The sequence below is a fragment of the Eleutherodactylus coqui genome, chromosome 2, assembly GCF_035609145.1.
Source record: "Eleutherodactylus coqui strain aEleCoq1 chromosome 2, aEleCoq1.hap1, whole genome shotgun sequence".
NCBI classification, from domain to species: domain Eukaryota; kingdom Metazoa; phylum Chordata; class Amphibia; order Anura; family Eleutherodactylidae; genus Eleutherodactylus; species Eleutherodactylus coqui.
The window spans coordinates 343,249,829-343,277,278 of NC_089838.1; the positions used below are offsets into that span (position 1 = coordinate 343,249,829).

Consider the following 27,450-nt stretch of genomic DNA (forward strand, 5'->3'; position numbering starts at 1 on the left):
TTTTTCCAATGTGCTTCCAGAATAAAGTAAATAGATGGGAATATATATCTCAGCAAAGATTTGTACATTATGTTTGCACATATTTGAGATATTGCAGTTGAAAATGTGAAAAAATGATGATTTGTTTCAAAATTTCCCAACTTTGAGGTTTTTAATAAATATACACAAATTTTATCGGACTATTTTTACCACATAAATGAGGTTCAATATGCCTGCACAATCGTTTTAGCAATTACATAACATAATTGCATCATGTCCCAACAGTCTCTGATGTGGATGAAGGGTGGGCCATAAAATCAGTTATCACATCATTAATAGTCCATCATTAATAGTCCTGCACCGGGTCAGAGTCCATGCGATAAGGGGAGCGGTACATCTGATCCGCATTGTGGATGGCACAGAACGGCTTCTAAACTTCAAGTCTCCACCGCCGTGGGAGGGTTTAGTGTGCAACAATAAGAACGCCGACCCAAGACAGAACTTGTAGGCCATAACCGAGGAACGGGAGAAAAAGAAAACGTTTCCTCGTTCCTCAGCCATGATGGCAGGCCTGTTACATGCGGCTGTGCGTTCTGCCGGCGGCTGGATGGTGGTGCTGGTACACCTCCCCACCCCTGTGAACGGGCGGATCACTCTGTGAGGGCGGGGCACCTTGCTTCCTTGCACTTTGAGATAATAGACCTTCTCTCCTCTTTGCAGATGGTGCAGGAGTCTCCAGTGTAGCCACAGCCGTCTGCTCACAAATATCACTTCTTGTCTTCCATCTTCAGGAATAGATCCGTATCTTCGCTCTACTTAAATGATATAGCTCTTTATAATACTCACCCGCTGAGGATTCTGGGTAACTGCGGCTGATGCACGTCTCGCTGTTTCTTCACTCCCGGACCTTTTTTCTTCCTCTTCCATGGAGCGTTCCATTGCGGGGGTTCGCCTCCCCCCACTTTGACCGTGGCAGTGGTACGCTCCCAACAGCCAAACCTCTCAGGGTCATTTCTAACTTTCTGATGCGGCCACCAACTCTCAGCTGCCCGGCGCCACTTTGTGACCCGCGGGTAAACTCTCCAACTGTTGGGCGCTTCTCTGTAAATCCATTATATAGCAACAGTAATTAAAGCAGCCGCTCCTCACTGCGGTAACACACTATCCTTGTACATAATTACAGAAGAGAGGATCTGTAACAAGACGGACGATTAACCCCGCATGGGCTGTGACGTGTATAAAGGTCTCCTTATAGGGTCCAAAAATCACATGATCTATATACCCTCAGGGGATCCGTCCATCCTGTCCTATATACCCTCAGGGGATCCGTCCATCCTGTCCTATATACTCTCGGGGGATCCGTCCATCCTGTCCTATATACTCTCGGGGGATCCGTCCATCCTGTCCTATATACCCTCAGGGGATCCGTCCATCCTGTCCTATATACTCTCGGGGGATCCATCCATCCTGTCCTATATACTCTCGGGGGATCCGTCCATCCTGTCCTATATACCCTCAGGGGATCCGTCCATCCTGTCCTATATACCCGCAGGTGCAGAGGATCCGTCCATCCTGTCCTATATACCCCCGGGGGATCCGTCCATCCTGTCCTATATACCCCCGGGGAATCCGTCCATCCTGTCCTATATACCCACGGGGAATCCGTCCATCCTGTCCTATATACCCACGGGGAATCCGTCCATCCTGTCCTATATACCCACGGGGAATCCGTCCATCCTGTCCTATATACCCGAGGGGGATCGTCCATCCTGTCCTATATACCCGAGGGGGATCGTCCATCCTGTCCTATATACCCGAGGGGGATCGTCCATCCTGTCCTATATACCCGCAGGGGATTCATCCATCCTGTCTTATATACTCTTGAGGGATCCGTTCATCCTGTCCTATATACCCGCAGGGGAACCGTCCATCCTGTCCTATATACCCCCGGGGGATCCGTCCATCCTGTCCTATATACCCCCGGGGAATGCGTCCATATATACCCACAGGGGAACCGTTCATCCTGTCCTATATACCCGCAGGGGAACCGTCCATCCTGTCCTATATACCCGCAGGGGAACCGTCCATCCTGTCCTATATACCCGCAGGGGAACCGTCCATCCTGTCCTATATACCCGCAGGGGAACCGTCCATCCTGTCCTATATACCCGCAGGGGAACCGTCCATCCTGTCCTATATACCCGCAGGGGAACCGTCCATCCTGTCCTATATACCCGCAGGTGCAGAGGATCCGTCCATCCTGTCCTATATACCCCCGGGGGATCCGTCCATCCTGTCCTATATACCCCCGGGGAATCCGTCCATCCTGTCCTATATACCCACGGGGAATCCGTCCATCCTGTCCTATATACCCACGGGGAATCCGTCCATCCTGTCCTATATACCCACGGGGAATCCGTCCATCCTGTCCTATATACCCGAGGGGGATCGTCCATCCTGTCCTATATACCCGAGGGGGATCGTCCATCCTGTCCTATATACCCGAGGGGGATCGTCCATCCTGTCCTATATACCCGCAGGGGATTCATCCATCCTGTCTTATATACTCTTGAGGGATCCGTTCATCCTGTCCTATATACCCGCAGGGGAACCGTCCATCCTGTCCTATATACCCCCGGGGGATCCGTCCATCCTGTCCTATATACCCCCGGGGAATGCGTCCATATATACCCACAGGGGAACCGTTCATCCTGTCCTATATACCCGCAGGGGAACCGTCCATCCTGTCCTATATACCCGCAGGGGAACCGTCCATCCTGTCCTATATACCCGCAGGGGAACCGTCCATCCTGTCCTATATACCCGCAGGGGAACCGTCCATCCTGTCCTATATACCCGCAGGGGAACCGTCCATCCTGTCCTATATACCCGCAGGGGAACCGTCCATCCTGTCCTATATACCCGTAGGGGAACCGTCCATCCTGTCCTTACATGCTCTCTGGACAATGATTGACTTACATTCCCTTTTTATAAAACATGTTAATAAATTAGTTCTAGGTTTGGGCGGCCGGTTTCTACGGCTCGTGGCGTTGGCGGCCGGTCTCTACGGCTCCTGGCGTTGGCGGACGGTCTCTACGGCTCCTGGCGTTGGCGGACGGTCTCTACGGCTCCTGGCGTTGGCGGACGGTCTCTACGGCTCCTGGCGTTGGCGGACGGTCTCTACGGCTCCTGGCGTTGGCGGACGGTCTCTACGGCTCCTGGCGTTGGCGGACGGTCTCTACGGCTCCTGGCGTTGGCGGACGGTCTCTACGGCTCCTGGCGTTGGCGGACGGTCTCTACGGCTCCTGGCGTTGGCGGACGGTCTCTACGGCTCCTGGCGTTGGCGGACGGTCTCTACGGCTCCTGGCGTTGGCGGACGGTCTCTACGGCTCCTGGCGTTGGCGGACGGTCTCTACGGCTCCTGGCGTTGGCGGACGGTCTCTACGGCTCCTGGCGTTGGCGGACGGTCTCTACGGCTCCTGGCGTTGGCGGACGGTCTCTACGGCTCCTGGCGTTGGCGGACGGTCTCTACGGTTCCTGCTGTTGGCGGACGGTTTCTACGGTTCCTGCTGTTGGCGGACGGTTTCTACGGTGCCTGGTGTTGGCGGACGGTTTCTACGGTTCCTGGTGTTGGCGGACGGTTTCTACGGTTCCTGGTGTTGGCGGACGGTTTCTACGGTTCCTGGTGTTGGCGGACGGTTTCTACGGTTCCTGCTGTTGGCGGACGGTTTCTACGGTTCCTGCTGTTGGCGGACGGTTTCTACGGTTCCTGCTGTTGGTGGACGGTTTCTACGGTTCCTGCTGTTGGCGGACGGTTTCTACGGCTCGTGCTGTTGGCGGACGGTTTCTACGGTTCCTGCTGTTGGCGGACGGTTTCTACGGTTCCTGCTGTTGGCGGATGGTTTCTACGGTTCCAGCTGTTGGCGGACGGTTTCTACGTTTCCTGCTGTTGGCGGACGGTTTCTACGGTTCCAGGTGTTGGCGGACGGTTTCTATGGTTCCTGCTGTTAGCGGACGGTTTCTACGGTTCCTGGTGTTGGCAGACGGTCTCTACGGTTCCTGCTGTTGGCGGACGGTTTCTACGGTTCCTGCTGTTTGCGGACGGTTTCTACGGTTCCTGCTGTTGGCGGACGGTTTCTACGGTTCCTGCTGTTGGCGGACGGTTTCTACGGTTCCTGCTGTTGGCGGACGGTTTCTACGGTTCCTGCTGTTGGCGGACGGTTTCTATCGCAGTTGCTGTAGAGTCAAAAAAGTTCTACTATGAAAGCCGATGCCAACATGCAGATGATCGGCTGAAAGAAGCCGCACAAAACTGAACTACAAGGAGACGGTTGATGCATAAACTGCCAGAGTCGGACGACTGAACAGTGGATCTACCAGTAAGTGACCCTGCGTACGGCACAGAGGAGGAGCGCGGCGGCTCGCAGGCGGTCACGCACGGGCTGGGTTTTGTTTGTATTTCCCATGCCGTCACCTAGCGATGACGCAAGTACCCGCAGTCCTTACAGGATGCTAACTGCATACATGTGCATCACATGTCGCCGTTAGCACTAATGGAGGTCGTCCGCGTGAAATAGAGCCGGTTGCCATTTTTCTTTCACTCACTGAACATACAATTTGTACCGCGGCTGTGAAGGAAAAATAGAAACTGCCTGCCTTCCATGGCCGTGTTTTACAGTGGATCGTCCGCAATTCAAATCCCATCGTGTGAGACAGGCCTAAGACGGCCTGGTTTTCCAGAGAACCCAATCACAGCGCAGCATTCATTTCTCAAGTTGAAGAGGTAAGATGAAAGCTGCGCTGTGATTGGTTGGGAATCGAGGACGTCTTACTGTTAGACAGCTTTGCTAAATTAGTCCCAAAAAGTTATATTTTGCCGTAGTTGTCGTCAGGGGGATAACATACAAAAAGGCTGCCAACGCCGACGGGGGAGCGTTCTGTTTGCTCTAGTGACAGGGACCCCAGGGAAGGGGGGACAGGGGAGCTGGCAGATAGCAATGACTACTGACAAAAGGCACACTGAACAAACCAGAGAGTCATCGGAAAGCAGGCCGGGTGAGAAGCAGATGTCACATGCGAGATACAAGAGGGCTAACCGAGGCAGAGTCAAGAGAAAGCCCGGAGGCAAAAGACAAGTAGGGTCAAATACCGCGGGTGTAGGCGGAGCGAGTCTGAACCAAACACTGGCAACCAGAGTCTGGGCAAGCCACGTATAGAAGCAGAATTCACCACCCCAAGGGGAGAAGTCACAGGACCACCAGAGGAGTGACAAAGCCGCTTCCCCCCGCTGCTGCAACCAACCACCACAGTGGGGGAGCCCCGGACATTGCCGCCACGCCGGGCCCCTCCAGCTGGAGGACAAGCGGCCCGCCTCAACTGGACACCGGCTCTAAAGATAGTCTGTGCAGGTGGTGACCATCGTGACCATCTTCCACAATCCCTGGACCTTAGCCCTTGTGATTAGTCTACATGCCCCCATACCACCCACCATATATGATTTTCGGCATCCCAGAAGTCATTGCATCGGTTGGTCGTAATCCACTATGGCAAGAACGTGACTACATGCTGCATGGGTGTCCGGTGACCAAGGGAGCCGACGCTGCAACGCGGGCCGCACCGACACCACCGAGGGAGGAGGGGGCCGCAGCGACACCACCGAAGAGGGGGCCGCAGCGACACCACCGAAGAGGGGGCCGCACCGACACCATCGAAGAGGGAGCCGCACCGACACCACCGAGGGAGGAGGGGGCCGCAGCGACACCACCGAAGAGGGGGCCGCAGCGACACCACCGAAGAGGGGGCCGCACCGACACCACCGAAGAGGGGGCCGCACCGACACCATCGAAGAGGGAGCCGCACCGACACCACCGAGGGAGGAGGGGGCCGCAGCGACACCACCGAAGAGGGGGAAACTTTTCTGATGTTGTGCAACAAAACCTTTTGAGTTTCTTTTTCCATTGATATCAGATTTCCGTATCGAAGTGTCATTAAGCGGAGCTCTGGGGGTCATATCAGGGGGATCATCTGTCACATCCCCATTATGAGGTAGATTGTCTCACTGCCGCCTCCTGACCCGTCTCTCTGCCGCCTCCTGACCCGTCTCTCTGCCGCCTCCTGACCCGTCTCTGATCTCCCCTCCACCTCTGCAGTCCTTGAATATTTCCCAGAGGAGCTTGCATTACCTTATAAGTCTCCTTAGATCTTTTAGTTGCTCTCCCCAAGGAGAAACCTTCCTGACCCCCATTCTACAGCAGCCATAGACTGTAAGCTCTTGGGACCGAGGCCTCACCCAGCCCTGAAGCAGTGAGCTTGCAGTCTCAGTTCCCTACCACACATGACTATGATGAAGACGTGCAGCTCAGCTTGTGGGGTGGAACCTGCTGCATTAGATGCATGGGCTGCAGCAGCGGCACTGGACTCAGCTACATCTGCTGCCAATAGAGGCGCCACCAAGTGGTGTCATCGATCACAGCAGGCAGATACAGTAAGGACAGGTTTGCAGCAAAAAGCTTCAGAGTAGAAGCAGGATTTGTCCTTGCAGGAACAGCGCTGCATGTGGCCATGTTGGGTAGTGCAGCTTCCCCTGCATTGGGTAAAGGGTTTAACCCCCTCATGACATATATATGACTATGTCCTAAATCCACATACCCTGGGCAGTTTGGGCGCAACTAGCCGTTGGCTGCATCAGCTTTATATGGAGCGGGCTCAGGATCCGAACCTGCTCCACACACAGCCGGTACGGGTGGCCTCTGACAGCCAGCACCCCCACAACAGCCATTAACTCTTTAAATGCTGTCAGTTTAGACGGCAGCATTTAAATATCCTGATCTTTATTCAAATGTCCTGATAGGATCCTGCAGTTTGGGCATCATGGCCGCCGGGGGACTTCTGAAGGTCCCAGAGCGGCCATGACTGTTGGCAGCCTGTGGGGGGGCAGTACGTTATAAGCTTGCGTCATACTGTATACGCCATCAAATAAACGCAAGGACCGAGGAAAATAAGGAAAAATGAAAAAAAAAAAGTCAAAACTCTCACAGTTGTCAGACGTGAAAACATTTAGGCCCCCAAACGGCCGCGGCTGCACCCATGCACAGCGCGCCTTCTGCTACGTTAATAATCCCGCATGAGGAGCGCCATCCGAAAAACTAAAAATACACAAAATGGCAGAATTGTACTTTTTTGGTCAGACCATCACAATTAAATATTGAACAAAAATCTGTCCAGAAGTCCCATCTTCCCCAGAATGGCGCCAATACGAGCTGCGGGTCGCGCTGCAGCAACAAGCAGCATCAGAGCAAAACCGCGGAGAGTTCAGGGGCGAAACGCGGCGGCAGGAAGGGCTTTATTTATAAAATTGTCATTTTTTTTTCTTTAAGCATTACTGAGTAAAAACCTGTAACAATGTATCCGTGTGCCGCCGCGACGCGGAGGGAAGGCAGCGCCGCATTTGTCAGGAGAAGCCATCAAGCTGTTCGTGATTCAGGATGGCGGCGGCGGCGCACGGCGCAGAAATCACAACGACTCGTTTTATTTTGTTATTTTTTAATTAAGTGTCAAATTGTTACAAAAAAAAGTTTAAATAAGAAAAAAAATATATATATATCCGTCATAAACCGGGTTAACTCCGCCCACCTGTATCGCTGAGGCACACAAACGTAGGCAGGGAGGCACGGACCATCCACAAAGCCCCGCCCACTAACACTGGCTGCATGTCTAAGGCAGTAGAGGTGGAGCTGCACTGCCCATGAAGGAAGGGTTAATTCTCTATAGAACATTAGATGCACAGCATCACCAAGGGCACATCCAGAGCTGCATTCACAATTCTGCTGGATTTAGCTCAGCTTTCAGTCCTCTGCGCGGTCTGTTAGTGCACGGCTGTAGTGATTAGAGCAGGTCACAGCTCACAGCAAACTCTACCCAGAATCCAAAGCAGACACTAATAGCGCAGCTAGATGAAGTGCAGCTCTGAAGATGTAATGCAGCAGAATTTTGACAACAGCTGTGAATATAACTAGAGAGCAAGACAAGAACCTTGTGAAGGCCGTTATGGATGGGACTGGACTATAAGACATGTTATGAGCAGCACTGTGAGTGCAGCTCTGGAGTATAATACAGGATGTAACTCAGGATCAGTACAGGATAAGTTATGTATGTACACAGTGACTCCACCAGCAGAATAGTGAGTGCAGCTCTGGGGTATAATACAGGATGGAACTCAGGAGCAGTACAGGATAAGTAATGTATGTACACAGTGACTCCACCAGCAGAATAGTGAGTGCAGCTCTGGGGTATAATACAGGATGTAACTCAGCATCAGTACAGGATAAGTAATGTATGTACACAGTGACTCCACCAGCAGAATAGTGAGTGCAGCTCTGGAGTATAATACAGGATGTAACTCAGGAGCAGTACAGGATAAGTAATGTATGTACACAGTGACTCCACCAGCAGAATAGTGAGTGCAGCTCTGGAGTATAATACAAGATGTAACTCAGGAGCAGTACAGGATAAGTCATATATGTACACAGAGACTCCACCAGCAGAATAGTGAGTGCAGCTCTGGAGTATAATACAGGATGTAACTCAGGATCAGTACAGGATAAGTAATGTATGTACACAGTGACTCCACCACCAGCAGAATAGTGAGTGCAGCTCTGGAGGATAATACAGGATGTAACTCAGGATCAGTACAGGATAAGTAATGTATGTACACAGTGACTCCACTAGCAGCAGAATAGTGAGTGCAGCTCTGGAGTATAATACAGGATGTAACTCAAGAGCAGTACAGGATAAGTAATGTATGTACACAGTGACTACAGTAGCAGAATAGTGAGTGCAGCTCTGGGGTATAATACGGGATGTAACTCAGGAGCAGTACAGGATAAGTAATGTATGTACACAGTGACTCCACCAGCAGAATAGTGAGTACAGCTCTGGGGTATAATACAAGATGTAACTCAGGGTCAGTACAGGATAAGTAATGTATGTATACAGTGACTCCACCAGCAGAATAGTGAGTGCAGCTCTGGAGTATAATACAGGATGTAACTCAGGATCAGTACAGGATAAGTAATGTATGTACACAGTGACTCCACCAGCAGAATAGTGAGTGCAGCTCTGGGGTATAATACAGGATGTAACTCAGGAGCAGTACAGGATAAGTAATGTAGGTACACAGTGACTCCACCAGCAGAATAGTGAGTGCAGCTCTGCAGTATAATACAGGATGTAACTCAGGAGCAGTACAGGATAAGCAGAGCCAGAAATGTGCAGTACTTTGTGTTATACAGAGATTTACCCAATGAGGTGATCTGATTGGAGGAGGGGATTCAGACAATGCCTCTTCAGACAAGAAGAATGCTGTCAGCTTGCTGCAGCCTCTGGAGGTTGAGCACACAAAGAATCCCAATAATGAGCAGTGGTGGTGTATAGCGCCCCTCCAGGTCTCTGCAGCAGATGTGTGGGAGCGGGGCTGGCAGCCCATCACTGCGGGGCTCTGCGGACGGCCTGATGACGTCACCGGCCCTCAAGTGCCCATCAGGTTTTTTCCCCAGGAAGAGCATCAACCCGCCAGCGTTGTCCTGCTGAGGACCATCTCCGTGCCGCTGCGGCGCCAACCGGAGGCAGAACGACACTTCTTCCCGCTAGTTGAAGAAACCAACAAAAGTCTTGTAAAAAAAATCCCACATTCTAAAAGTTAGTTATTAGCAAAAATAAATGCGTCTGCCGGATACAAGAGGCCACGAGTGGGGGAGGGGTGCGGAGTGGGGGAGGGGTGTGGGAGGGGTGCGGTGGGGGGAGTGGGGGAGGGCACATGGACGATATTTACACGGAGTAGAAACGTTCCCGCTGTGCGTAAATAGAAGCCCAAAAACAGAAGCGCCATCTCGTGTCACAGGACCCGTCTGCCATCCTGCCCGTCCCTGGAGTGCGAGGACTAGAAGATTCCGGAAACTGGACCAAGGATCCAGCGGGCACCACGTGGAAGACTAGAGGCCTGGCGGACGGCTACCAGACCGCTGCTAACTCGCAGCATGCCCACGGCTGCTGTGAAGCATTGTGGGAGATGTAGTGCGCTCCGTGGGGGCGCCGCTGAGACACGCTCATTCTCTCTTACAGCTTTGGGGGTGAATAGGCTGCAAAATATGATAGAACAGCAGAACTGTGAATGGAGTGTAAGCCTGGAGAATAAGAAGGTGCAGCTCTGGATGTGACTGGAGTATTAAAGCAGTCAACGGATTGTAACCGTAGAATTGGGAATGCAGCTTTGGCTGTGAATGGAGCGTGATGACCAAAAAGTAATGAATGCAATCCAGCTGTGGATAGAATGGAAGATGGTAGAAGAGTGGAACTGCGAGTGCAGCTCTAGAGGTGATTGGAGGGGGTTCTCCCACAGATAGATGGAGGAAGAGTAGGATAGTGACTGCAGCTCTAGAGGTGATTGGAGTGGATTATCTTAGATACATGGAGGAGCAGTAGGATAGTGACTGCAGCTTTGGGTGTAATTGGAGTGCAAGACTTGTCAGGACAGTAAAAGTGTGAATGCAGCTCTGGCAGTGACTACAGTAGGAGGCATGCTGGCACCCAGGGCCTGTGATACGGTGTTCAGAGACCAAGAGGTTTCTGTTCAAGCCAAAATAAAATAACACATTCGAGATGCAGATAATAAAGGCAAAAAGTGGAGAAGGCCGATAATAGTCGGCGCCCTACTAGGAGAGGCGGGCTTAACATTGCGCCAAATTCACTGTCCGCAAGGAGGCAGTTATAGGTCCATTATATTGCAGCCTTGGTCCGCTCATCTCCAGCCACACTGTTGTAACATCCATCAGATGATTGGTGGGACTCAGCAGAGGATTCTGGGAAGGGTTTACACCCAGCTATAGGGGGGGGCCTGTGGCATCAAAACGTGGATCATTATTGCGCTGGAAGGTTCTAGAAGGTGCCATCAGGTGGACGTGGGGGTTTGGCCGATGACTGGCCCATCAGAGTTCAGTGCAGGTAACGGGGGTCAGGCCATGGATCAGTAGTGTAGGGCCCAGCCCCTCCGTCAGGTGGTCCAGCTCTTCCAAGTACCGTTCGTGGAGGGTAGGGTCAGCAGGAGGCCGGGGGAGGTAGAGGAACCGCACCGCAGACTCCAAGCCCCCTTCCTCCAGCACCGCCTGGTTGGCTGCCCTCAGATACTCCACAGAGATGGGCTCCCGCGTGAGGCCTGGGTGTTGGAGGCCCTGGCCCCGCAGCACCGCCACTCGGTCCCAGTCCACCACCCGGATGGCAGCTCGGATGCGCAACTTGAGAAGCAACTCTTGAAACTTGACTTCTGCTGCCAACAAGCCATTACTGTCCCCATTGCCAGTGCCCGAGGACTCCACACAGAGAAAGACACGCAACTGGTACCGGCGCCAGGAGGCGGCCATGTTCAGAATGCAAGCCATTTGTAGCAAAAATAAACTGCAGACATCCACATAGGCAGAAGCCTGAGGCCGGAGGAGGTCCAGGGGCCATACGTCAATGTACAAGGCAGCATTACTACTGGAGGTCCCCGGCCTCACCAGACAGGGAAAACTCCGGGCCAAAACAATGTTCTTATGCATCTTTAAGGCATCACAGATTATGGCTACATACTCCTTAGGCGCAAGATGGTGAGGAGTCTCCGGACTACGAACGGGGGGAAAATGAGCCTGCAAGGACGTGGCATCTACGCCAAAGGGGTCATCGTGTGGAGAGAGACCGGGGGTAAAAGCAGAGTCCTGCAGAAAGTAGTCTTCTGGAGTGGCATTGTCATAAAACCCAAGAACCAAGGTGTTCGGCTTCATCCCTCCTGGAAGTAGAGAAATACATTAGTCAGGGCGATAAGGTATAAAGAAGGCTGAGGAAGGGAGGTCTGTACCGGAAACTAATGGATCCATTGTATGAAGGCAGGGACTGGGTTTCAATGATGCAAAGTGTTCTTAGGAGTAACATCGTACATACCAAGCCCAGTGATGCGTAAAAGCTGTTGTGTTCCAAGTCGTACCGATGGACTCAAGGTCAAATCCACAAAAGCTTTAACGTTTAATTTATCCACCAGACTGAGCCAGAAGCTGTAATGTGCCTGCACTGGGTCAGACGGGAGGGTATCTGAGGAAGGAAGAACAGGAACCCAATGTATCAAGAGCACCTGATCCCATCGTACCAGTGGTTCCCCAGATAACAAGAATGCCACACTATCTCACCTAGATCTCCAGTTTCGACGTGACCCATAATGTACAGTCCACCTTTCTTTAGGTCATTGATGAACTTGATGAGTTGGCAGCAAGTCCGCGGATTAGACACCATGAGAAGAATCTGTGGCCTCCAGAACTTCACATGCTCCTTCCGTACATCCAAAAGCAGTAGATATTTTCTGACCTGGACAGAAGGACAAACAAGGCCAAGTGTGTGAGAATATCCATGATCACCGAATAATCAGAACATGTCCTCCACCAGTCTCATTCCTCCAATATTCTTCTATTTGTGTCCTCTATCTCATCAAGGTTATTCTTCATGGTGGAATCTCTTTGTATCTCATTAATCTATAACATTGCTATCATTCTTCATGGTGGACCTCCTCATGTATCACTGATCTACTTCATCATTTTTCTTCATGGTGAACCTCCTCGTGTCTCACTGATCTACCTCATCATTAGTCTTCACGGTGGACTTCCTTACATCTCACTGATCTACCTCATCCTTATTCTTCATGGCGGAACCTCATTGTATCTCATTAATCTATAACATTGCTATCATTCTTCATGCTGGACTTCATCATGTCTCACTGATCTACCTAATCATTATTTTTCATGGTGGAACCTCCTCACTTCTCACTGATCAACCTCATCCTTATTCTTCATGGTGGAATCTCATTGTATCTCATTAATCTATAACACTGCTATCATTCTTCATGGTAGAACTGCCTTATGTCTCAATGATCTACCTCATCCTTATTCTTCATGGTGGAATCTCATTGTATCTCATTAATCTATGACATTCCTATCATTCTTCATGGTGGAACCACCTTATGTCTCAATGATTTACCCCATCATCATTCTTCATGGTGGAACCTTTGTGTCCCACGGATCTACCTCATCTTTATTATTCATAGTGGACCTCCTCATGTCTCACTGATCTGTCTCATCATTATTCTTCACGGTGGAACCTCCTCACGTCTCACTGATCTACCTCATCCTTATTCTTCATGGTGGAACCTCATTTTATCATATTAATCTATAACATTGCTATCATTCTTCATGGTGGAACTGCCCTATGTCTCAATGATCTACCTCATCTTTATTATTCATAGTGAACCTCCTCATGTCTCACTGATCTACCTCATCATTATTATTCATGGTGGACCTCCTCACATCTCACTGATCTACCCTATCCTTATTCGTCATGCTGGAAGCTCATTGTATCTCAATAACCTATAACATTGCCATCATTCTTCATAGTTGACCTCCTCACGTTTCACTGATCTACCTCATCCTTATTCTTCATGGTGGAACCTCATTGTATCTCATTAATCTATAACATTACTTAATCTTTCTTCATGGTGGAAACATTTTATGTTTCAATGATCTACCTCATCATTATTCTTCATAGTGGAACCTTTGTGTCTCACTGATCTACCTCATCACTATACTTCATGGTGGAACCTCATTGTATCTCAATAACCTATAACATTGCTATCATTCTTCATAGTGGTCCTCCTCACACCTCACTGATCTACCTCATCATTATTCTTATGGTGAAACCTCATTGTATCATTAACCTAAAACATTGCGGTGGACATGGTGGACCTCCTCACGCCTCACTGATCTAACTCATCATTATTATTCATGGTGGAACCTTTGTGTCTCACTGATTTACCTCATCCTTATTCTTCATGGTGGATCATCCTCATATCTCACTGATCTACCTCAACATTATTCTTCATGGTGGAACCTCACCTCATTGTATCTTAATAATCTATAACATTGCTATCATTTTTCATCGTGGACCTCCTCACATCTCACTGATCTACCTCATCATTATTATTCATGTTGGAAACTTTGTGACCCACTGATCTACCTCATCATTATTCTTCTTCATGGTGGACTTCCTCATGTCTCACTGATCTACCTCATCAGTATTCTTCATGGTGGAACCTCATTGTATCTCATTAATCTATAACATGGCTATCATTCTTCATGGTGGACCTCCTCACGTCTCACTGATCTACCTCATCAGTAGTCTTCATAGTGGAACCTTCGCGTCTCAATGATCTACCTCATCCTTATTCTTCATGGTGGAACCTCATTGTATCTCAATAACCTATAACATTGCTATCATTCTTCTTGGCATAGGCTTCCCGGCCCCTGAGCTTGATGGGGCCCAGAGGCCGCCCTCCAGCATATACAGGTCACTTTCACTTTACACTGTCGGCGGCCGCTTGCTAAGTTAGTGCGGTTCGGCCGACAGCACAAGCCAGAGAGGAGAGTAGGAGAAGGGAGGGGGGAGGACACAGAAGTAGACTCACCGCACACGGGCACAGCACAGCAAGTCAGCAAGTAGAGCAGGGATGATGTCATCTCCCTGCTGCTTCCCTCCTGCTGACACTGTGTACAGCTGCACTCCTCACCAGAGAAGTAGTCTGGGCACCAGGGTATCTATCTATCTATCTTGCCTAGTCTCATATCTATCTATCACCTCATACCCACTTGCACGCTCAGATTTCACTGCTGAATCCCGTAGAAAAATCCGTACATGCCCGCGGACATGGAGAGGGAAAATACATTATACTCACCTCTCCGGATGCTGTGAGGCTCCCCTCTGTGCTGGCCGGATCTTCTTTCTTCGGGTCGGGGGACGGGCTCGCCATGCCGGCAGCGTGCTGCGTGCATGCGCACCAATATTTAAAAGACTCTCCTGTTCTCCCGCATATCCGCTGCACAGCACAAAAACAGCTGCAGCTGTGCCACGGATACGAACGGCTTCCATAGGCTTCAATAGAAGCCGCGGGAGCCATCCGTGTGGCAGATCCACAGGAAAATGGAGCATGCTGCGATTTAGTCCTGTGCGCGTGACCCGCACTCTGGGAAGGAATCCCATCTGCATGCTTTGAGCTGCCCTACCGATGCCAATGCATCCCTATGGGCAGCAAGATGCATGGATCTCCCGTGCGGGGGCCACGTGCGGATTTTATAAATAAAATCCGCACGTGGACATTGGCCCTCAGGCATAGATACGGGGCGAGGGGAAAAAAAAAAAAAAAAAAAAGGGCCTGGGGGGCCCCCCCAAGCTGAACTTTTGCACCCAAGCCCCTGAGCCTTTAGGTACGCCCCTGCTTCATGGTGGACCTCCTCATGTCTCACTGATCTACCTCATCATTATTATTCATGGTGGAACCTTTGTTTCTCACTGATGTATCTCATCATTCTTCTTCATGGTGGATTATCCTCATATTTCACTGATCTACCTCATCATCATTATTCATGGTGAAACCTTAGTGTCTCACTGATCTACCTCATCATTATTCTTCATGGTGGAACCTTTTTGTATCTCATTAATCTATAACATTGCTATCATTCTTCATGGTGGACCTCCTCACGTCTCACTGATCTACCTCATCATTATTCTTCATGGTGGAACCTTTTTGTATCTCATTAATCTATAACATTGCTATCATTCTTCATGGTGGACCTCCTCACGTCTCACTGATCTACCTCATCATTAGTCTTCATGGTGGAACCTCATTGTAGCTCATTAATCTAGAACATGGCTATCATTCTTCATGGTGGACCTCCTCATGTTTTACTGATCTACCTGATCATTAGTCTTCATGGTGGAATCTCGTTTTATCTCAATCTATAACATTGCTATCATTCTTTATGGTGGACCTCCTCTTGTCTCACTGATCTACCTCATCATTATTGTTTATGGTGGAACCTCATTGTATCTCATTAATCTATAACATTGCTATCATTCTTCATGGTGGAACCACCTTATGTCTCAATCTCCCTTATCATTATTCTTCATGGTGGAACCTTCGCGTCTCACTGATCTACCTTATCTTGATTATTCATGGTGGACCTCCTCATGTCTCACTGATCTACCTCATCATTAGTCTTCATGGTGGAACCTTCGTGTCTCAAAGATTTATCTCATCATTATTATTCATGGTGGACCTCCTTACACCTCACATGTTTCTACATCCACACTACGACCTGTGTCACTCTTTGCCAGTGCTCACCTGATGGAAAATAAGTGCCTGGCTGATGTATCCCCAGCTGCTGCTTCCACTCCTGAAGTGGATAAAACCTAGTAGGAGGAGAAGTAGGACAATGCTGCCAGAGGCATAGGCTGGATTAATGAGAAACATCATCACCAGGCAACTGAAGATGCCCAGGAGGCAGGTATGCCAGGAGAAGAGGCGGAACGTGGGCCTTGGGAGAACAACAGGAAATCAACAACACAAAGTGAAATATGAAAATAACAAGGCTTGGTAAAGAGTAGCGGTCTGTGCACACTCACCGGAAGTTTGGAGCAGATGCCCATTCAAGGGCCAAACAAGCAAGGTCTATTGCCGCATATGCCATGAGGTAGAAAACGGTCACTATTCCAGCAATGGTGTTCAACTTACCGGCTAGCAAGACCAGCTAAGAAGAAAAAAAACACTACGATCATTAAATGTCATAGTCACACATCAAAAATTGTTATTGGTCAGTAGTTTCTATACTTATACTTTGAAGCAACCCTCTGGTGCTGCGATAAGATATGTACAGGGACTGGAGGGGAGTTATATTACCTGGTGAAGACCTTTTTTCCAATTCCACCAGCAATCTGCCTTTTCCTGGGGCTGTTTGTCATTCTTCAAACATGGCCAAAGTGTTCCTGTCACTACTCGATGCACATTGTGCATCAGTAGTCAGACAATGCATGCTGGTTCCCAATTGGCCAGCACTGTTCCTACAAGCAGGATGGGACGTCTTAGACTTCTGACCCACCACGAGTGCTCAGTGTGCATTGGGTAGTCTAAAAAACAGCACAGCCATCTTGAATGGATGAAGAGGCAAATGGCTGATCCAGATATAGGATAGCATCAGATAATATCACTCCTCGCCCTTCAGACCCAAGGCCAATTTTTTCTTGGGCCTGGAAGGTTGCTATGATAATCATTAGTCTGATTTTATGGTCGACTTTTTGGACAACTTCATGGAGACATGGACACAGATTGGCCATCACAATCACTATACAGAAAGCATATAAACAACATATCTAACCTGCACCAGGGCCCAAGTATACACCACTGCTCCCCATGGGTTGCCTCCCTTTGACACAAGTTTTGCAGGTGCAAGGAGAATTCCTGTGAAAGACACAATGTTAGATGGACCGGATGCAATGCGTTGACGGACGAAGATCCAATACTTAACTACTAACACTAAGATGTCTCACCAAATAGGTCATCCTTGGCCAAAGCATGCAAGATGCGAGATGCTCCAATAAGAGTGCTCATGGAGGCAGACAGGGAGGTGGCATAGACGCCAATCAGGACAAATGGAGGCCAGAAATTGATTGGCCGGAAGAAACCATAATCTTCTTTCAGTAATATCCTGACAAGAAGGAGAAAGATCAGCAATGTCAAGGGTGGACCTCCAGAACAATGTCAGCTAGTGAAACCACCATCTCGCATTGCAACCTTACATCCTATAGCACATGAAGAACAGGTCCAATGACTAACACTCTCTTTGCGGGTGGGGGGTGGGTGTATAAATTGGGGACAGCGGTCCATCCATACAACCATGCATCACCCTCTCATTTCTATGCAGGTATGGAAATACGGTAAATATGTGGTTTACCATCCTCAGCAATGGACGGGGACCCCTACGGTGAGGCAACCATAGCCTGCTGCACCAGGAGGAAAGCTGCAGGACCTCAGAGGAGTGGCGGTGGGTTGTTACCCAGCTGGTAGGTCTCCGGCCCAGCTGGCATTTATTTTTACCAGCCATAATAATGATTGATAAAAATAAATGGCCACCTCCAAGCTAGGCGGGCATCAACCCAACTCACTGGGTCTGTAGCTCTGCTCAGGCCGATGCTGCTATCATCAGTCTGTAACCTCTGTCCAGCCCCCTTCAGTCTCAATGGTTCAAATATGTGTTGGGTATCTTGTGTATTGGTGCTTTCAATGACTGCAAAATTCATGTTTTTTTGTGGGGAGGGAGGAGGGGGGGGGGGGCATTTTACACTTTGCGTTAGGCAGCATAAAAGCTTGAGACACGCCTAGCAATGAAGTATGGCAGGAATTACGGACCTGTCGCAGGTCAAGGCTGTAAAGATGAAGAGTATGAGATAGACGAAGAACGTGATGACTACGGCTATGATGGTACCAAGAGGGATGGCACGGCTTGGCTGCTTCAGCTCCCCTGTAAAAGTAAAACAAGAAGTCACTTGGGGACATGGAGGACATGGCTGCTTCTCAGGAAGTTGCTTAGTCCCCATGACAAGGATCACCAATGTTGTATTAATCCCCCCAACCCCAATGGTCTAACTCAGGACCAAAACTGGAGGCTACACACTCTTGAACTTCATGTACTCTTTGTCTCCTTGACATGAAAATAACAAAGCTTTTCTTCTTAACCCAGTGGAGATCACTGTACTGGGAGTCTTAGAAAGACACCAATGAATCATGGGACATGTTCTCAAGACACTACAAAGTGGTACAAGTGTGGAATGAGAGCCATTAAAGCCCTGCACTGGGAACTGACCAAACCAATCCAACAAGACCATAGATGGCAAAAGCCACCGCCAACTACAGTAATCAAAAGGGGAAATCGACTAAAGCAGATCGTTTCAGATCACTCCCAGAATCTGATCTTTGAGCAATCCGACTTCGCCCCTTCCTACATGACAATTCATGGTCCTAACTTTATGAAACCGGTGACTAAAACAATAACAAGGTGCAGATGGGTCTTACCAGACATGTTACATCCAGCCATGATCCCGGTGCATCCATTAAACATGACGGCAAACACGGTGGCGAAATTCATGAGGTTTCCGGTTGTGTAATCCAGGGAGTAGTCCGCTACCAGGAGACATAGGAGAGCAAGGTACAACCAGTCAAGCAATGAAGCTGGACATTGAAAAAACAGCAGTTGAGCATCTCAACTACCCAAACCGTCACTAGGAGGACAAATATACAGTTCTGTTCTCAACTGACAGAACACAATTTCCATCAGTGTTTTTGGAAAGTCTAATGGAGTCAGTAAGGATTGTCACAAGACTATCTAGGTCCTGTACCCCCACCCCCCAAACTAAGCGGTAAGAGAGGTGACCAAGAACCCATCGGTCACTCTGGCTGAGCTCCAAAGATCCTGTGTGCAGATGGGAGAAACTTCCAGAAGGCCAACCATCCCTGCAGCCTCCACCAATCTGGGCTTTATGGTGGAGGGGCCAAATAGAAGCGTCCTCAGTAAGACTCATGGAAGACCCCTGGAGTTACCAAAAAGACCCTAAAGGACCCAGAAAAAAAGTTCTCTGCTCTGATGACACCAAGATGGAGCTTTTTGGCCTCTAAGCATCCTGTCTGGAGGAAACAAGGCGCAGCTCATCACCTGTCCAATACCATCTCTACAGTGAAGTCTGGTGGTGGGGCATCATGCTGGGGGAGGGAAGGCCGGACAGGGTGGATGGAAACCAGGCGCTGCTCATCATCTGCCCAATACCATCTCTACAGTGAAGCCTGGTGGTAGGGCACCATGTGGCGAAGGGGGGGGGGGGGGGTGATGATGGATGGTTAACTGAATGGAGTAAAAGTACAGAGATAATGACACCCTAATTCAGAGCACAAGGGACCTCAGAGCGGGCAGGAGGGTCACCTTCCAACCAGACAATGACCCCAGCCAAGACCACCCAGGAGTGGGGACAACTCTGTTAATGGTCTTGAGTGGTTTGCCCAGAGCCCTGAACCCAATGAGACATCTCTGGGGAGACCTGACAATGGCTGTCCACAGACGGCCCCCAGCCAATCTGACGGAGGGCAGAAAGTCCCCAAATCCAGGGGTGCAAACCTTGTGGCATCATCCCCAAGAAGACTGGAGGCTGGAATCACTGCCAAAGCAGATCCAACCAAGTACTGAGTACAGGGGTGTGACTACTTATGTCACTACAGGGGCGGAGGTCCATTTTTAAAGCATGTACAACAATTTCTCGGGTCCTGTTGTCACTTCGTCATCATGGGGTACTGAGTGCAGAATGAGGGGGACACAAGGCCACAACGTAAAAAAAAATTAGAGGGTGTGAGGACTTTCCGGACCGACTGCATGTTTGGGGTACACCAGGACCATCGGGAAGCAGTATTAGGTTACATTATAGGCCCCTTCAGGGCAAGTGATGGACCCCTCAGGAATCTCCTCTTTTCTCTCCCAACTCCCACACCGACTATGGCGTCTCCAGACTAACACTTTGCATCTTACTTTTGTAACGATGCCAGTTTTTGGGGGTTTTTTTCAAACTTTTTTGGGTGTCAGAAAAAAATTTTTTTCCATGGTTAAAAAAGATGTAAGTTTCCACAGCTCCAGCCAATCGATGGCCTCAGCGGTAGCGTGGAGAAACGAGGACTTCACCGTTGTAGGGAGCGTAGGCGCAGGAGTCGTTGGCGAACCAGCAGGTGATAATGATTCATTTGTTACTTTATAACAATCCCAGCCATTTCAAAACACATCTGAGAGTTATAGGGAATTCTTTTAAAAAGAGTTGTCCAGGGGGGCCAAAGCCTTATCCAGTCCTGCAGTGTTGTAACCTCATTCCGACACGGGCTCATGTGGTTTGGATTGCCTCAGGGTCTGTCCCCTCATGCTTGAGGGCTCATGTAAATCTACGCCAGCCCCCTTGTCGATCATAGTCGATGCCGAGACACAGAATGGGGTGGCTTCACTACCAAGATGAGCCAAACAGCCAGCCTCCTCCAAGGATATGACGGGCACAGACCGTCCACACATGGGACCTACTGTTGGAGCCAGGCCGGAGGTGGAGGTTAGGGTTATCACCTCCCTGACTCCCAGCAGTCTAACAGCTATGGTCTCCCACCAAGAGAAACACATGCAGTAAATATCAGACAGAGAAGTCCTACAACATTCAATATCAGATGAGGGATGGTTCTACCTGGAGGCTCACAGCAGATAAGGTATCAGATATCAGATACAAATTAGTGCTCCATACTTTACATAGAAAGGCTGGGGAGCGGGAGGCTGAGCTCCCACAATATACAGTCAATGACCCCTTCATTATGATACCCCCCCCCCCCCAATCTACCAGCTTTGGACTCCTTTGGCCTTCAGACCCGCAGCAGTTCACTCTGTTGTAGATTCCACCAGGTGATGAAATCGTTCTGCAGGAATTTCGGCCCCTGCGGACAGGAAGCTTCTTGTAGTTGCTGCAGATTAGATGGCGGTGCTGACATGTTCTGACCGGCTGACAGGAAGGGGTCAGTGATTCATGCTGCTTGCGCCAAATTCTGCCCTCCCATCACCAACAGAGATCTGTCTCCATCTGACCAGGAGATGTTTTCCCGCTGCTCAGTGATACAAGTTTTGCGCTCTTTTGCCCGCTGGAGTCTTTCTGTTTCTCTTAGACACAATGGCGCTGGAACTGGTCGTCCGCTGTTATACCATCCGTGCGGAGGAACGGCGAGTTGTGCGTTCGGACACGTTAGTTGGAGCTCCAGCGTTGTATTCAGCTGACTGTGCAGCCTGTTGGTCAGAACGATTCCTGACATCCTCCTCCGACCCCTTTCAGTGAGGAGTTGTTTCCGTCAGCAGGATCCCCTCTCGCTGGGCGTTTTCCTCGATCGCGTCATTCTCGGCATACTCTCCAACCGTTACATGAGAAACCCTGCCCCCTGTGGTTGGCGGTGAGACCCCGGCAAGTCTAGCCCTGATGACCGGCCTCGTTGGAAGTCGCTCCGATCACTGGATTTTCCATGGAAAACTTGTCATATAATTTAATGTCGTACTCCGGGCTCACGGGGAGAATTACCTACAGGAAGTCCCAATCGCGAGAGGGTCAGAGTCTAATAAAGTGGCCATGCGGTGTATATCTCCGTCTCCCCCCATAAATATGTACGACCAGCTGATTAATGACAGCGGTGGCTATAAACACTCTGCTTACCTCGTAGGTTGTTATGCAGAGTGCTGCTGTTGATCCCGGTGTACTCTCCGATCAGAGTCACATTACCTCCATGGCGAATAGTGATTTGGCGCGGACCAACCGCTAAGAAACTGAGCACAATGGACAAAAGCACTAAATTGACAAGAATGAAGATGAAGAAAGCCGCTTGGGAGTAGATGGAAGCCCCAACCAGACAGACTGACAGACAGAGCAGGAGCACCATGCTAGCGTAGAGGAAGCTGTAGCCATAACCCTGGGGTAGCGAGCGGAGAGGGTTGGTGGGGTCAGACGTGTCTGGAGGAGAAGGAGAGACGATGGGTTACCGGGCGGCTGACAAGAACATCATGAGGAAAAACAATGGGGTAGATCGGCGTTTCCCACCTCCAGTCCTCGGGGCCCCCCCCCAACAGGTCATGTTTTCAGGATATCCCATAGTAAGACCACCAGTGGTGATGTCTGAGGACCAACAACAATGACATCACCTGAGAGATCCTGAAAACATGACCTGTGGGGGTCACCGAGGACTGGAGATGGGAAACACTGGGGTAGAAGACGGAATGGAGGACAGAACTGACCTTTTCCAAAAATATCCAGCACCGCCTCCACCAGACCGAGGACGTAAACTCCACAAGCGCAAACATTGGCCAAGTAGAACATGAGGCCGATGCTCCCACCGAACTCCGGGCCAAGAGTCCTCGAGATCATAACTGGCTGAAGTCAAGGAAAAGAACAGACTCACTTACCATCCGCTTCTTCTCACTGGATACAGCAAGGTCCGGATAAGCTTACACCCCATGGACTGTTGGGAAGGGTTGACTCTCTATTCGGTAATCATAGAGCTCAATGTCTGTCTGCAGCTACTTACATCCCAAATAAGAACAATCCAAAGGATTACGGCAGCATCAGAATTTGGCCACTTTCCTCTGTAGCCATAGGTGGGGTACCAACATACTGACCCCACATGGTGTATATATTATATATACTAGACATCACACTGCAGCATATAAGGATACAGTAAGCTCCACCTCCTTGGACGGCACCGTTGGTAGATATGGCAGATACACTGAGTACCGTCAACCAGATGATGGCGTATGCTACTAACAGCATGAGAAGGGACTGCAGGAGTCCAGCGTGGCCCACCACGAACCCTGCGCGACAGAGAGACGACAGGATGAGACCGCGGAAGGAACAGACACGGCAGTCTGTTGGCCGCCATATTCAGTCATGCAGGGTTTAAAAATCATGGCTGAAAATCGTAATTGTGTGCCGATTCCATCCGATCTTGCTGGTTTTTGTACGGTCAAAAACACTGCATATTTGTGCACACAAAAAAATACACAGAAGAGACCATTTCCTGCGCAATCAGTGCATACTGAGCCTTCCTATGTACTTCAATGGCCTACGGCAGTACGTGATGCGCACCAAAGCAGGACATGTAGGTCTACACACCATCAAACATGGCGGGGAGAAGAGGACATCTGAACGAACACATCAAAATACATAGGCAACGTTCCCTGAGGATTGTGAACAAGCCCTATGACTGTACGCCTGTGCACAACAGTCAATCAAATATGCCCGTGCGCCTGTCCTGGGACCATCAGTCCGTCGGATATTCCCGTGCGCCTGTCCTGGGACCATCAGTCCGTCGGATATTCCCGTGCGCCTGTCCTGGGACCATCAGTCCGTCGGATATTCCCGTGCGCCTGTCCTGGGACCATCAGTCCGTCGGATATTCCCGTGCGCCTGTCCTGGGACCATCAGTCCGTCGGATATGCCCGTGCGCCTGTCCTGGGACCATCAGTCCGTCGGATATGCCCGTGCGCCTGTCCTGGGACCATCAGTCCGTCGGATATTCCCGTGCGCCTGTCCTGGGACCATCAGTCCGTCGGATATTCCCGTGCGCCTGTCCTGGGACCATCAGTCCGTCGGATATTCCCGTGCGCCTGTCCTGGGACCAGCAGTCCGTCGGATATGCCCGTGCGCCTGTCCTGGGACCAGCAGTCCGTCGGATATGCCCGTGCGCCTGTCCTGGGACCAGCAGTCCGTCGGATATGCCCGTGCGCCTGTCCTGGGACCAGCAGTCCGTCGGATATGCCCGTGCGCCTGTCCTGGGACCAGCAGTCCGTCGGATATGCCCGTGCGCCTGTCCTGGGACCATCAGTCCTTCGGATATGCCCGTGCGCCTGTCCTGGGACCATCAGTCCGTCGGATATGCCCGTGCGCCTGTCCTGGGACCATCAGTCCGTCGGATATGCCCGTGCGCCTGTCCTGGGACCATCAGTTCGTCGGATATGCCCGTGCGCCTGTCCTGGGACCATCAGTTCGTCGGATATGCCCGTGCGCCTGTCCTGGGACCATCAGTCCTTCGGATATGCCCGTGCGCCTGTCCTGGGACCATCAGTCCTTCGGATATGCCCGTGCGCCTGTCCTGGGACCATCAGTCCTTCGGATATGCCCGTGCGCCTGTCCTGAGACCATCAGTCCTTCGGATATGCCCGTGCGCCTGTCCTGGGACCATCATATATGCCCGTGCGTCTGTTCTGGGACTTTTGGTTCGTCGGATATACCCATGCGCCTGTTCTGGGACCTTTGGTCCGTCGGATATACCCGTGCGCCTGTCCTGGGACCATCAGATATGCCGTGCGCCTGTCCTGGGACTTTTGGTTCGTTGGATATACCCATGCGCCGGTCCTGGGACCTTTGGTCCGTCGGATATACCCGTGCGCCTGTCCTGGGACTTTTGGTCTGCCAGATATGCCCGTGCGCCTGTCCTGGGACTTTTGATCCTTTGGATATACCCATGCGCCTGTCCTGGGACCTTTGGTCCATCGGATATACCCATGCGTCTGTCCTGGGACCTTTGGTCCATCGGATATACCCATGCGTCTGTCCTGGGACCATCAGATATACCCGTGTGCCTGTCCTGGGACCATTGATCCGTCGGATATGCCTGTCCAGAGACCACCACATGAAGCAGAAGATTTCAATAGCAGTAAAATGGTTTTGATGCAGCGATCAGCCTGGTGACATCCCTAAAGAACTGGATAGACGTGTGAAGGAGGACAAAGGCGGCCATTGTGTGCAGCCACCGAGGTCTAGACAATGCAGACAGGCCTTCCCTAGAGGAAGATATGGAAGTCACAGGGCATAATATGCCATTTACACTGCAAGTTACCACGGCAAGATTGTATTAACCATATGCTGACCGGAGGCCCCACCCACTCACCGATCCTCATGAAGACCACAATACTGAACATAGAGAGGACCGTCGGGACAACAACTCCGAAGAACGTGGAGAGCTTGCGGGGTGCAGGGCCAGTGCCCACTGTGGTTGGCTCCACATCGCAGAGGGTGGAGTTTGGGGATCCCAGGGCCCCATCGGTTACGCTAAAGAGACGGTAGTGGAGGAGTGGAGAATTTTCTGAGGTCATCACTAGGGGGAGACAAAGAGTGTATACTATTAGTGAAGGTAGGACCGTACCCCTCCCATGTGCCCCCGTCACGGCACATCTCCCATGTGTCACATGGTAGTGGCACGGTACATCTCCCATGTGTCACATAGTCCTGGCACATCTCCCATGTCTCACATGGTGACGGCATGATATATCTGACATGCGTCACATGCGCCCCCGTGACGGTACATCTCCCATGCGTAAACCGTGACGGTACATCTCCCATGCGTAAACCGTGACGGTACATCTCCCATGCGTAAACCGTGACGGTACATCTCCCATGCGCCCCCGTGACGGTACATCTCCCATGCGTAAACCGTGACGGTACATCTCCCATGCGTAAACCGTGACGGTACATCTCCCATGCGTAAACCGTGACGGTACATCTCCCATGCGTAAACCGTGACGGTACATCTCCCATGCGTAAACCGTGACGGTACATCTCCCATGCGTAAACCGTGACGGTACATCTCCCATGCGTAAACCGTGACGGTACATCTCCCATGCGTAAACCGTGACGGTACATCTCCCATGCGCCCCCGTGACGGTACATCTCCCATGCGTAAACCGTGACGGTACATCTCCCATGCGTAAACCGTGACGGTACATCTCCCATGCGCCCCCGTGACGGTACATCTCCCATGCGCCCCCGTGACGGTACATCTCCCATGCGTAAACCGTGACGGTACATCTCCCATGCGTAAACCGTGACGGTACATCTCCCATGCGTAAACCGTGACGGTACATCTCCCATGCGTAAACCGTGACGGTACATCTCCCATGCGTAAACCGTGACGGTACATCTCCCATGCGTAAACCGTGACGGTACATCTCCCATGCGTAAACCGTGACGGTACATCTCCCATGCGTAAACCGTGACGGTACATCTCCCATGCGCCCCCGTGACGGTACATCTCCCATGCGTAAACCGTGACGGTACATCTCCCATGCGTAAACCGTGACGGTACATCTCCCATGCGCCCCCGTGACGGTACATCTCCCATGCGTAAACCGTGACGGTACATCTCCCATGCGTAAACCGTGACGGTACATCTCCCATGCGTAAACCGTGACGGTACATCTCCCATGCGTAAACCGTGACGGTACATCTCCCATGCGTAAACCGTGACGGTACATCTCCCATGCGTAAACCGTGACGGTACATCTCCCATGCGTAAACCGTGACGGTACATCTCCCATGCGTAAACCGTGACGGTACATCTCCCATGCGTTAACCGTGACGATACATCTCCCATGCGTAAACCGTGACGATACATCTCCCATATGTCACGCGTTTCCGTCACGGTACATGTCCCATGCGCCCCCATCACGGTACATCTCCCATGTGTCACATGTTCCCATCACGGTACATCTCCCATTCACCCCCATCACGGTACATCTCCCATGTGTCACATGTTCCCATCACGGTACATCTCTCATGTATCACATATACCCAGCAGTGTACAATACCTGTATCCACGTCACATATATCCTGTATACTCTCCTCCGTATCACACAATGTAGCTACATAACACCCAGTATACAGCTCTTCCTCATCAGCTGACATGTCATGTGACCGCTCCCTCCTTCTTATAGCAGGGGGAGTATACAGAGAGCGCATCCTCTGCACAGCCAGACACAATGAATCAATACAAACCCACAGACATCGATACAATGTATGCAACCCAGCAGCACGCAGGGATACTAGATATCTACAGCATATGTATACCCTACACACAGTGATACTAGATATCTACAGCATATATACAACCTACACACAGTGATACTAGATATCTACAGCATATGTATACCCTAGACACAGTGATACTAGATATCTACAGCATATATACACCCTACA

The 27,450-nt window shown here is 50.6% G+C and overlaps 1 protein-coding gene across 2 annotated transcripts; it reads right to left on the reverse strand.

The window, feature by feature from the left end:
* Positions 1-7,510: 7,510 nt before the first annotated feature.
* On the reverse strand, positions 7,511-27,151 carry SLC12A9 (solute carrier family 12 member 9). 2 transcript variants are annotated; one of them, XM_066593926.1, is made up of 14 exons: positions 27,063-27,151; positions 25,367-25,573; positions 23,154-23,288; positions 22,716-22,847; positions 22,141-22,434; positions 18,950-19,057; positions 18,287-18,398; positions 17,428-17,585; positions 17,256-17,338; positions 16,507-16,631; positions 16,226-16,418; positions 12,192-12,366; positions 11,950-12,096; positions 7,511-11,797 (listed from the first exon to the last, which is right to left on the reverse strand). In XM_066593926.1, the coding sequence occupies exons 2-14, from the start codon at positions 25,569-25,571 to the stop codon at positions 10,962-10,964; spliced, it is 2,703 nt and encodes a 900-aa protein (XP_066450023.1). In that variant the 5' UTR covers positions 25,572-25,573; positions 27,063-27,151; the 3' UTR covers positions 7,511-10,961. The 2 variants fall into 2 exon arrangements, with proteins under 2 accessions (XP_066450023.1, XP_066450024.1); XM_066593927.1 differs by lacking the exon at positions 25,367-25,573 and having other exon boundaries at positions 27,063-27,149.
* Positions 27,152-27,450: the final 299 nt, after the last annotated feature.